Here is a 13,203-nt window from a genome sequence, read left to right as displayed (position 1 = left end):
AATTAATGTTATGATTTGAATTGTTAATTAATGTCATTGAAATTGAGAGTGTTGCAGAAATACCCCGGAGCCCAAACTCTTTTTTTTTGTTTTTCTAATCATTAATACATTAATAAATAATAAATCTGTCTTTTTAGGGTTATGAAGGTTCATTATTAAAGGTCACAGGCAAACCTGGTAAAAATACCTCGGTAAGTATTATAACTCTTTTTAAATATTATAATTTGCAATATTGTTGTAATGGTTATTGTTTGTCATTAGCTTGCCAACAATAGGCTATCCACCATCTACACAACACCAAGCATAAGGTCTATATCTTCTGCATTTATGCAATATATTTTCCTTTATGTTATGTAATAATACATTCTGTGTACCATTTTCATCATAAATAGTAGTAGTATATTATTATTGTTTTGTAATTATGGTACAGTATGTATTTGAAGTATTGTTTTGTGGTCTTTCATCACATAGCAATTTTGTAACTGCAAATACAAAATATTGTTATATACTTATTGAGAATACAATAAGCTATTGTTGTATGAAGCATATATTTTTTTTTAAAGAACAAACAACTACTTATGCTATTAGTTATGAGGTACTAGATCAATATTTTTGAATTGAAGCTAAATTTATCTTTAAATTTTAATGAATATTACATTTTATTGTTGTAATATACTTGACCAATATTAAACGAGTTGTGCACAAAACAGTAACAACTGTACATAGCAACAAATCCTATTCAAAACAAGATTAAAGATATTTGAAATAATACTTTGCTTTTGTTCACCTTTCTTGCCTGTTGTTGTTTTCTGACTAGGCTAGGAGGCACAGGATCCCTGAAAAGATCAAGACTTAACCGATGCTAACTGGGGCACTTACACACTGATCCCCAGTTAGCAGGTGATGGTGTACCCCCATACTCCGGTTTGGGTGCTTGTTTTTGTCTTTTTGTTCTCTTCCCTTCGTTTTCCACTCTTTTTATTGTCGAGCGCATAGAGACAAGAAATTTATTTGCGCTATATAAATCTATCTATTATTATTATTATTATTATTATTATTATTATTATTATTATACTTGGTGATTACAGTAATATTAGCCAAACCATTGAATGTATACTGAAGGAAGCAACCAGAGTTGTTTATACCTTTTGTAATAACAAAATGCAAAATGAGTGATCGTCTTAATTATGTATGCATAACTTCTGGAGTAAGGTGTTCATTTACTATTAGGTATACATTAAACGTAATCAAAAGACTGGCGTTCGAATGTACTATGTAAACTTGAGTCCTCAGGCAGAATTTTGTGTCCGGTATAATGATGTTGCGATGCAATAATTATCAGTTTTCTACAAAAATCTACATATTTACTACATATGCCTACTAACATTCTGAAATCTTAATAAAAACGATTGCATTTACAACACAATATTTGCTAACAGTGAAATGGGGGGAAAAAAGATTCAAAGACATTTGTTGAAAAATAGAAAGAGAATGACAAAATTAATAATCTTGAAGATAATTTTGTTGTTATTTTGTCTGAAAAAAAAATATTAAAAATTGAATTTGACCAATATTGTCCAAATAAACAATACTTACATACTCTTTCTCTAGAGGGCAGCAAGTAAAGTATCGTTTACCTTTTGGAAAGGTCTGAAAGTGCAAAATAATAAATTCCTGTTTGAAATCATCAAAATAGTATATATCATTATATAAATTATATATAATATTTGTACCTATATAGAAGATTAAAATAATAGTAATAATATGCATTAATGTAAAGTAAGGTTTGTGGTTTTTCCCGAAAAAAAGAAAACTGAGAATATCTCAACGTTGTGGTTCTTTTGCTATAACCATCTTTTTAAGTAATACTAGGAAAGTAAAGTTGATGTGAATATAAAGTGAAGACAGTCTAGACAATATATGTCGGGTTGTGATACATTATAAATATGTAATGAATTTTTAATCAAGTGAAAATTAGTGTTGCAATATACAAAGCAAAGTGTAACATTTTCTATTTGTTTTATAGCCCGTAGGATTTGTAACTTTTGAAAGCAAGTCTTGTGCAGAATCAGCAAAACAAGCACTACAGGTCAGTATCAATATTACATTAATACATTTATAATACAATCATACAGAATATATACTTTAAACAACAAAGAAATGCTGGAATATAATTTTGACATGAATACTGTATGTAAATGATACTTTGTTATTGTGTTTGATAGGCTAGGGATGTTCCGATTTGAAACTAACTAATATAACATAAAAACAAGTCTTGGAGTTTATGGAAATGCAAATTCTTGGAGTGATAGTAACTAGAAGCAAAACATTGTTTTCCAAAAAATTAATGCCAACATGTTAAAAAAAATACAATAATTCTTTCTTTTTTTTATTTCCCTAAAGATGTAACAGATAATGTTATATATTTTCACCTTTGACCCTTTGAACTAATTAAAAGAATGCATTCTCTATTAAAAACCTATCGGTGGAGTCTTGTTAGTTGTCGCTAAATATGGCCTAAGCCTTAAGCTATGTTTACGTAGGTCATGAAACAGACATCTCTGTTGTACAGATATGTGTTATAACAGCTTATTATTTTCAAACGTTAAATGTGAGATGGTTTTGATAGCTTTAGGAAATGTCAGCTTTTGTGACTGATTTTAAGGTCGTTAAAGCCAGTATTGGATCTCTTTGTCTTTGTGATGATTTTAAGAACACAAAATGTGATTAGCATTAATATTTGGTCTTAATATAAATGAACTATAAGCCTCCTTATCATACTGTACTGTAGTTTCTAGGAGTATTCAAAGTTAATGTTAAAAAAACATTTGTGTTTTTATTATTAGTAAAATTAAAATAAACACAACAATTGTGGATTTATTAGCCAGTTTATTGATCGTTTTAATTAATTGTGCCTATAATTAGAATTAGGCCTATTTTGTAAAAAAAAAAAGAAAAAGGTCTCTTATTTGATAGAATGATTCGTTATTGGAAATATGTATATATGTAAAACATACGTTTTAAAACATGGAATGTCCAATAGTTTTCTATCAGTTCTACCATACCATGTATATGATTGCACTTATTTAATAGATCTTGTGCACTTATTTTTTATCTGAATTACTTTACATTTAGGGTGTTCGTTTTGATCCAGACAATCCACAAACGATACGATTAGAATTTGCAAAATCAAACACAAAAGTGACCAAACCAAAGCAGACGTCACCCCTGCCAACAAATCCCACCTTGACACAACAGATGACACCTCGTGATCCATGTAAGTTTATACATAATAATGATACAGTAATTATGTGTACCAGTACACTGACCAGTACCCATTAATGCTCATGATACTATAGATCAGTGTTCTGCAAACTTTTTATTTCGCTGCTTAAAATCCCCTTCCCAACAGCTAGACCAACATAGTGAATGAGAGTCCATCACACCTAAGTCCCACCATGGTTGGAGCTGAGGTGAGAACATTTTTAGGAATACATGCACCTCAGGTCCCTGGAAATTGCATTTTAATTTTGTTTTTGCTAATTATACAGAAAAATTCAGAGCAGCCCCAGCTTTTTCCCCTTTATAACGTAACCTTTCAGTTTTATCATTCATAAATGTATTAATTTTCAGATGAAATTCCTGGGGTATTGTTACAAACAGCACCAGAAGCGTGGCCACACCATCATCCAGCGTAAGTACCAACCTCCTGTTATTCTTGTTCACTCTCAAAATTAGTAATTGTAAGTTTTAACAAACACAACTCCATTATAGCTTACATAATCAAAATAGGTTTTACGGATTGATAATGCATGTCATAGGAACAATGACATTGAATATCATATGCTATTATTTGACATGCTAGGTTCATTATATACTGTAGATGGCAACTTATAGGGTTCTTCCTTTGTGGGGTACCCCCTTAATAGGGCTCTTCCTTCATTAGTGATTCGCTTTCAATAGTTATTCCCATATAAACTGTGATCCCTGTACATCATGGTCGGATCATTTGCTGTAGTGTTAAAATATGATTTCATAATTTTCCACCAGAGAATTTTCCCTTTATACAAGGCTCTCCCTTAATTTGGAGTTTCATTTTAATATAGTTTGTCCTTGTTTTAATTGCACTGAATATAGAATTATGTTACAGAGGTGTTGCAATTATTAGTACAATAACTATTATTTATCCACATTGTGCATGTTGTAATCCAGTGACCAAATGGCAAATACATTCTGCATTTTTCACAATTCATGAATTATTGGTTTCTTGAAGGATAGCTTTTCAGGACAGACAGTTCAAGAATTTGTTTTTGTGCCTTTAGAAATATAAGTAAAATGTCTATAGTTTAGGCATGGAGGAAATATATAGATATCCTCCATGGTTTGAGTGTGTGAAAATCCATGGTTACCTCGCGCTTTCGCTTCATCAAAAACATTTCCAAGGATCTTTGGGGTATAGTCCATTATACAAACAACAATTTATCAAAAATAAAGGTAACTAAACTGTTTTGTTTTGATGTTTTAGTCCCACAAACTGGTCCAACATACACGACGCAAACATGGCAGTAGTGGGCAGGCAACATCAGCAATTAAGCATGTAAATATTTATTTATCGTTTTCATCATTATGCACCTTATCACTTTTACTAACTATTTTTTTGTTCCATTTCTTTTTCAGTTGAGCAAATATTTTGTACCTTTTTTTGTAATATAATTTAATGACTAAAATTGGCTCAAGAAAATTTGTTTGGAAAAGGGGTGTTAGTCTTATAGTCATGAATGTATTTACAAAAAAATGTATAAAGTTTTCATTTATTTTTTTCATGTAAGTGTACACACTGTAGCCTATTAATATTTGTTGTTGTTGTCATTAAAACATTTTTTTTACAATATATTTTACAGATTGACTGCCTACACAGATCTTGCAGCGCCAGCTGCGATACACCCACAGATGTTTGCCCATCATGCAATTCACCATGGGCAGGTCCCGGTCGATGGCAATCCAAGGGTAGCATACGTGCTGGTAGGTGGCGTTCTTTCTACTAATTTACACTGACAATATGCAAATGTGGTTTTCTACTTTAATAATACATTACTATTGTTATGATTATTGATTAAATATTTTTGATATAATAAGTACGGATACTAAGTAATTATAATGCGCTTACATTCACTGCACTTGATCAGTATCCAATTGGACTTGCCATTACTATAATAAGTTGTACCAACTTGGTTGTCATGACAATGCTATAAAGTAGGTGTCATGGCAACTAAGTATGATCATCATCCATAGTTGCACTCATTGTATTGTTGCACACTGCTACATTGTCATGGCAACATATGAGAGCTGTAATTATGCACAGCCGAAAAGCTCATGCAATGTATTCAATCATCAAAATGTTTTAATTTAGTCAAACTAAACTTACTGTGCAAACATCTTCCTACTGAAAAAACCCCAGAATGTAACAAAACCAAAGTATCATTGTTTTATGTTTCTTACTAATTATTTAACATTATTTTGTTTTGTGTTTAAAGTGTATTATTGAACTATGAAATAGGTATTATTTTTAATTTAGTATATATTTTTGTAAATAAATATTTAATTTGTTAGTAAATTTATAACATTTTTCTTTCCAAATTATTTTCTCTGCCAGCCACAAGCTCTAACACCAGGTGTTCCTGGGGCAATAGCTTTGCGAGGGAAGGTGGGTTTACTGGGCTACCAATAGCCTTTTTCTCTGTCCTATTGTTATTAAGTTAGTTGATAGTTTTCACATAGGCTTGCTATTTCTTTCTCTTTCTGTACAAAATATCAATATACATCTGAAAATAAATTGAATGAGATGAGGCTATATAGCTGAATTCATCATAACAATAAAGTTAAAAACTAATAACATTTCTACAAACATTTCACTCTTCGATTGAAAAATATATTATGATAATAGATACCTTCAAGAAACGTCCAAATTGTATCGTGTCCCAGAAATTAATTTCATGTTATTATATTTCAGGACTATAATACTAATGGAATAATAAAACGAATTGAAACCATTCACATTATGGAGTAGGGTCTTTTTACGGGCAAGAAAAACTGCAAACGTAGCGTAGGCCTTCCCTACCTCCCATGTCTTGTAGATATTTTGTCAGTCTTCAGATATACACATTTAATAAATATATTATTGCAAGCATGGCATTCCAATCAAGTGATACCACAAATTATATTGATCATCTCTTATTATTATATCACATGGTTATTTACAAATCACGCAGATTTCAACGTCTTGAAATGCGGCTATCCCGCTTTCACTGACAAACCTGTGTTGTCACTTTTTTTGTCACAATATCGCTCTCCTTTGTTACAAACAACGACAAATTACACTCATTGTCACCATCAGTATCAGTAGTCACGTCATTGCTGCAACAATATTGGCACCGCACAATGAACATTGAATCACCAATTACAAAAAAAGCACTTATTTCGCATCATATAAATGAAAGCACAATCAGTATCGCATTCGCATTCCCTTTTTTTAAAGCGCGATTTTTACATAGGCTGCTTCCAATCAATTACTCAGTGCGACTAACGATGGATCCCAAGTAGACCATGGTATTGGTCTATATATTTTTCATTATGAAATGCTACACACTCAACTTCTACTTTTTTATCTTGATATTGTATCTTTATTTTCTGCCGTCAGTCAGTAGGCCTACTTGTGGTCTTGTAAACGTTTTGTCGCTATTATACTTCTCTACTCAGTGGCACTGTTATTTTTAGAATTTTTAGATCGTGTATACACTGTGTTGTGACAATGAAATTGACAATAAGTATTGAAAATACTACTAAAATAAATATTTATATAGTAATAGTGTTTGTTACGTCTCTATAGTGTTTGTTAATATATAATTCTTAAATAAACATTTATGCTCATCATAAAAAAGGAATAATTCATTTTAGTTCCTTCAACATTTGTATTAAATGTTGCTTGAATAAAAACTTGTCATATCAAAAGAACAGTTATTCTTAAATATTAGTGATGAGGTTCATGGCATTATTCATCAATCAACTTGACTCTTAAATTAAGTTGGTTTCATAGTGATGAGTTAATGTAATCATACTATCCATAATTAAAACATCAATTCCACTAATAACTGAATTAAACTCTGCTTCTTTACACACCTTGTCCTTTGTCCTATATTTTGATATAAAGGTTTACATGATAATAAGTAAGGAATTATGATGTGTATGCTTTTAGAAATGATTAATTTTTGAATGCTTAACCAACATTTACTAACATTATATATTTATGTTGTTATTTGTACTTGATATATCATCCATGACTGTGCTAAATTAACACCATTATAATTACATATAATATATTTCATGCAAGTACTTATTATTTGTCTTTCTAACCGAGTTTAGTTTCATTGACTCTCGGTATAGCTTTATTAATCGTCTCAATTATCTGGAGTGTTTACATTTTTTTTCTTATTTGCCTCGTTTGTAACTGTTGCCACACTGATCACTTTTTTTTTCTTTTGGTTTGACAGCCCCACCCCACACACCCTGCCATTGCACACCCCCATCCACACACCCCCCTACCACAGCCTGCCCTCCCGGTCATGACGGCGATGGCTGCGCACTGCTCCACCCTCTTTATCGCAAACCTTGGGACGAGCACTACAGAACAAGAACTGAGAGATTTAATGAGCGGGTGAGTCAAATAACAATTTCTTCCATCGATCGTCCTCTTCCCAGTCAACACCCTGATAAACAACAATTCAATTTGGAATGTTCTTATGATTAATTTTAATCAAAATAGATTAAATTTCAATCTGGTAAGGCATAAAGGGAGTACAGTATTAGGCAGATATTAGAGGGCAACATTGTATTATTAACCTATAGAGGGCAGTAACAGTATTTTTTTTACCATCAGGCCACAAGTCATTTTAAATATATCACTGGTTTTGCCTCACTATCTCATCTTTATTTTGGATTAAAATAGCATTATTGAGATGTTTCAAAACGATTTCATTTCTGCTTTTTTTCTCTACCCATTTCATATTAGTGGCATGCTTAAAACTCTTCACAGTTTGCTAACTAAAATATCACCAAAAAGTACCCGTCTTGTTCTTTTGGAATGCGTATGTAACCGTTCTTGGAAACATCTGGCATATTTGACAAATTCACTACATAATATGGTTTAATTTCATTTGTGTTAACTGAAAGCAACACAAAAGCACAACAACTAAAATGACATAAGCAAGAATGTGCTGTCTAGGAAACCATTAGATTGGTTACTAACTTATTGCACTTCACATCACTTTTGCAATACAATATTTGTGTAGATATGTATATGTATATTAGTGTAAGTGATCGACAAAATCAACAATAGGCTTAATATATTATTATCTTTGCATATATATATATATGTATATTCATTCTTCTCTTTTCTATATTCCTGTATCTATGTAATGTGAACTTGACAGCAAACATTTCCAGTTTTTACTTGTTTCTAATACGCAAATTATCTATTCTTATTCTTCAACAGCCTCCCCGGCTTTAGCCGATTACGTATGCATAACAAAAACGGTGCTCAGTGTGTGTTTGTTGAATTTCAGGTAAGTTCATTGATCCTAAAATTTTATTTTAGAATTTCTTGTTTTATTTTGAATATAAAATACAAGGAATGCGAACATATGACATTCGAAGACCAGACATTTGTTGGTACAAAATTGAGCAGAAGAAAAATAATGCCATGAATTGAAATGTATTTAATTTTTTACTTTTTTTTTCTTTTCAGAACTTTGCCTTTGCTAGCCAAGCTTTCGCACAACTGCAAGGTGCTGTGTTGCGAAGCAGTGATAGAGGTGGCCTTCGTGTGGAATTTGCAAAAGCTAACATGGGAGAAGTAATTATACATTTTTTATATATGGAATATAGCTGTATATTAATTACTTTACTTTGCTCTTAGCCATTTGGGGGATGTCAGGGCACTGTAGATGATTTAACAACTCTCCCCCATGTGGTCCTGTCCTCCGCAATCCTTAGTGTCTTATTGTGAGTCAGTTTGGCCCCTTCTTGTTGTCTTTCCAGTGTTTCTTGGATCTTTCTTATTTCCTCCCACCTGGTACAGTGCCTTGCATGATTGTATTTGCAAGTGCAGATGATCTCGTAATGTAGTATATTATATAACTTTATAATTCTTTTTTTTTTCAGCCCAAGAGGCTTGAACTCGCCATACGTCAGTCACCTGGACAACCTCAAGTTCTATTCCAGTGATCCACTGCATCGCTATGGCAATTGTAAATAGCCCTAGCTTGTTAAAAGTACTTGAATTCTATGCCATTGTATAATTACCACTGAGAGAGCATCGGTGATGTTGTGTCATCTACACCTTATCTAATGCCTGACTATCCATCCCGGGGATGGCCAGCATGTTTTTTATATCTTGTTACTGTGTTACTATGCTAAGCCACGTTTTAGCAAGGCTGATCACCGTCCAATAAAGAAACAGAGTTTAAATTAGAGACATTTTTGACAAGTTGTGATGTTTGTATGTGCGATTATTTGCATCAATGTATAAAACTGATTTAAAATTAAAACCACAATTGGTTTTCCATGAATTGATCAGTTACCAGCAGTTAATTTATTTAGTTAGTTAGTTTTGTAATTAGGTAGGCTGCACTGATTTTTATTACTGGTTAAATTAATTTATATATATTAGTTATAATTTCAGATTTGTTATACCTGGTTTTGCAATATTGCCCATTAGTTAATGTTATTGCACCTTTTTTATTGACCTGTAGGTAACTGGTTCACTACTGGGTTAAAATGTGATTTATCAAATTCAAAATTTGGAATTTATTGTTTTAATAATTCAAATCTAGTATGATATAGTTATAATGATGAGGGTGGGACATAACAGATTAAATACAATTTGGTAGTTTGATTTTTACTATTTAATGTTAGAATGCATTTAAAAGCACAATTTTGAATTGAATTTAAAGTTTAATTTTTTTTATAAATAAGAGTTTAGTACACAAATTTCAACGGAGTGGATAGATAGGTCTGTGTGCTAATGTATTCAAGTTTCTCTGTATATTTAGTAGAAAAATGAAAAGAAAATATTTTTTATTTAATACTGTTTGTATTTGCAATTGTTGATGACGATATCAATTGATTGCAATTATTGGTAGATACTGCCAGTGCAATTATTTTATATTGGCTTTTGTTGTTTTTTTTTTCTGTTTTGATAAACTCCCTGTTTAATGTACTTTTAATAAGCTTACGCTTGCCATTAAAAAGATTGCAAATAGAGTAAATACATTAAAATCATCTGATAAATTATGGTGCTTTTTTCAATTAATAGTGCTGTTTCAGTCATTATTTAGTGCCTGTTTTATTTCTTATTCATTTACAAACAGTGCCTATTATTGTCTCTTACAATTAGTGCCTTTTTAGTTAATAATGTTTAACTTCTCATTTAAGCTGTATTGTGTAATACAGTTATATTTTATTATAATTTATTTACTATTAGTGCCTGTTTCAGTTAAAGATAATGCCCCTGAAGCTTGGCCAGTTTATATTTTGTCTATTAATTGCCTCATTGGTGGTTTCTATAATTGAATTATGTTTATTAAAGAAGAATAATTTCTTTAAAAAAAAGTTTTACAAATGAATTTGTTTATTTAGAATATAATTATTTAAACCGTTATTTGTTTTAGATATAATGTGTGTTGTGCATATAATTTTGTTGGGGTTGATGAAGCTTGGTTGGTGAAGGCATATAATAAGCTTAGGCAGTGGTGGTGCCAGGATTTGCTCCGACGGAGGGGCCAAAGTCTCTGACCGGGGAGTGGGGAGGAGGATGCGCGAATACCTAGTATCCATCGGATAGGGGGTCTGGTGATGGAGCCAGCCGCATCACTAAGTTGTTGGGTCAGTGGGTGCAAAGATAGGTCCCCGAAAATTGCGGTCAGACCACGCTATAGGGTATTGTTTTATTTTTGTTAGGGAATATCATATTTTTCTCCCCGACAAACATGGTCAATCCTCCCGTCGGGGAGAGCTGGACCCCCGTCGGGGGCTCTGGCCACCAGCCCCCTGCTGGCGCCACCACTGAGTTTAGGTATAACTGACTACTAAATTAACTGACTACTAAATGAGTATCATTAATGTTATTGATGTTAATATAACACTGTGAATGCCAACAGGGTTAATCTTAAAAATGTTTGTAATGTGGTAAAAGTACAGCAGAATTATACCAAAAATACTGTATACCAGAGATAAATATTATCTAAAACCTTAATTCAGTTACTGTAAAAACTCATTTTAGAAGGGAAAAAAGGGCAACAATTCAACCATACTGTTTTCAAGTAATTTTGTATTCAAGTTTATGAAAAAAAGTTTCCACACAAGTCATTCGCTAGTCTGTGTCTCTTACAGTTATATTAAAAATTAGCAGAACTGTCTAGTGAGGCTTTTGGCAGTCAACCGTTTCCATAATTCAAATTTTTTCTATTGCCATGATTATCTGTGCATGTGAAGTAGTATTTTCAATATGTGGTGGCTAGCAGGACAGTCGACTATGCATGTAATGCATTGTTTCTAATCACAAGGTCGATCATGTTATCGGCACAGAGAACTAGGTACACTATCGACCGTACCAATAGTCAACTTTATAGAAATTGGTGAATTACATGCACGGGTTGGCCATACCAATAGTCAACTTTATAGAAATTGGTGAATTACATGCACGGGTTGGCCATACCAATAGTCAACTTTATAGAAATTGGTGAATTACATGCACGGGTTGGCCATACCAATAGTCTGTCTTGGTTACAGCTAATGCTAAAAAGTTTTATAGAATGATCATCTTGCAAATTGGGGTTGTGGAAACTTGCATTGTTAATTTAAATGCGACTTATTGTACCTCATTTGTTATAGCAGGGTATATTTCAGTTAGTGTATATGGCTAACAACAAAATAGTATATTTCTATTCTACTAGGATAACATTATAAAGAGGTTGAATTCGAACTGATTTAATAAGAGGCTGTTTAAAGTCTGTTTGAAATCAATTCAAAGAAGTAAAATATTTAATTTTTTAAATAAAAATGTACTATGTATATACACTATAGTAATTTTTTGGTGTAGTAGTGGTATTAAGTGAAATTTATTTATTGTAATTGCTAGACATTTTATTTTTCTTTGTGAATTTTAATATATTCACTTATTTTCTTAAAATAAGATTTTGTGTTTATTTAATTAGATAAGAACATATAATATATCATAGAAATGAGAATTTATGTTCTATTTTGGAGGTGAATTTAATGTTTAGCTATTTGTACTACGTCCAAGAGACCAAAAATATTGTTAACAGCTTGGAATTGAGTGGTTTTGTGCTATTTTTCATTCAAGTTTAAAGTATGCAATGTAGAATAAATATACATGGCCTCCTGAGACTAGGTAGTGGTGTGTGCTAATATACTGGTGTCATAGCTGAACATGTTTCTCAACTAATGTATAATCGAACAGTGAAGGGCACGATGATATATTGAAAAAAAAGGCCAGAAAAAGTGTAGCTTTATACATTGATTTACCAGTTTTGATCTCTGAAGGATAACTGAAAAAAAAAACAATGCTTGTTTTTCATAAACTGTAAACTGCAGTTTCTCCAAAACGAGAGAATTTGTGTGTTCACTATTTCCATCGTTAATCCATAATTGTACGTCAATTTTACAGTTCTCTATTTTAATAAATTTGGACTAAGTGAAGAATTTTGTCTATTATTAGTGTTTATAGATTATAATATGCACTAATATTGGCATATGTGCACAGTACTGAATATTGCCTTACCATCGTCAAAATTATACTATTTTATAATGTGACATAATCACATGATCTACCATGTTACCTCAATACATATTTTAAAAAGTGGATATTTTGATATAACTGGTTTCTATATAAAATCATGTGATTCTGTGTCACATTCCCTGTACAGTAGTAATTTCAACCTTTCTATTTTTCGCCATAATTGCTTACTATATCATAATTAACATGCGCAGAACACATTATATGATTCTGCGCATATCAATTATGATATAGTACCACTTATGTCAAAAAATAAAAGGGTCGGAATTTGACCATTTTTCGAAAAATTTCCCTGTACTATATTACAGGGATTTTGTTAAAAAATGGCCAAA

At 31.8% G+C, this 13,203-nt stretch overlaps 1 protein-coding gene across 4 annotated transcripts in view; it reads left to right on the top strand.

Moving 5' to 3' along the window:
- LOC144842874 (uncharacterized) overlaps positions 1-12,462 on the top strand; it is a 46,757-nt gene extending 34,295 nt beyond the window's left edge. The window contains exons 3-13 of one of the 4 annotated variants that reach the window (XM_078699448.1): positions 138-191; positions 2,027-2,089; positions 3,136-3,277; positions 3,634-3,694; positions 4,526-4,597; positions 4,902-5,022; positions 5,654-5,704; positions 7,548-7,711; positions 8,549-8,618; positions 8,801-8,908; positions 9,217-12,462. In XM_078699448.1, the coding sequence (XP_078555574.1) occupies positions 138-191; positions 2,027-2,089; positions 3,136-3,277; positions 3,634-3,694; positions 4,526-4,597; positions 4,902-5,022; positions 5,654-5,704; positions 7,548-7,711; positions 8,549-8,618; positions 8,801-8,908; positions 9,217-9,279 (969 nt within the window). In that variant the 3' untranslated portion in view covers positions 9,280-12,462. The remainder of the gene's footprint in view (positions 1-137; positions 192-2,026; positions 2,090-3,135; positions 3,278-3,633; positions 3,695-4,525; positions 4,598-4,901; positions 5,023-5,653; positions 5,705-7,547; positions 7,712-8,548; positions 8,619-8,800; positions 8,909-9,216) is intronic. The other 3 variants (XM_078699465.1, XM_078699473.1, XM_078699455.1) reach the window with 3 other exon arrangements.
- The last annotated feature ends 741 nt before the right edge of the window (positions 12,463-13,203 follow it).

Source organism: Antedon bifida, chromosome 1 (genome assembly GCF_963402885.1).
Source record: "Antedon bifida chromosome 1, ecAntBifi1.1, whole genome shotgun sequence".
Taxonomy (NCBI): domain Eukaryota; kingdom Metazoa; phylum Echinodermata; class Crinoidea; order Comatulida; family Antedonidae; genus Antedon; species Antedon bifida.
Note: the sequence above shows the minus strand (reverse complement) of the source record. Positions and strands in the feature narration are given on the sequence as shown.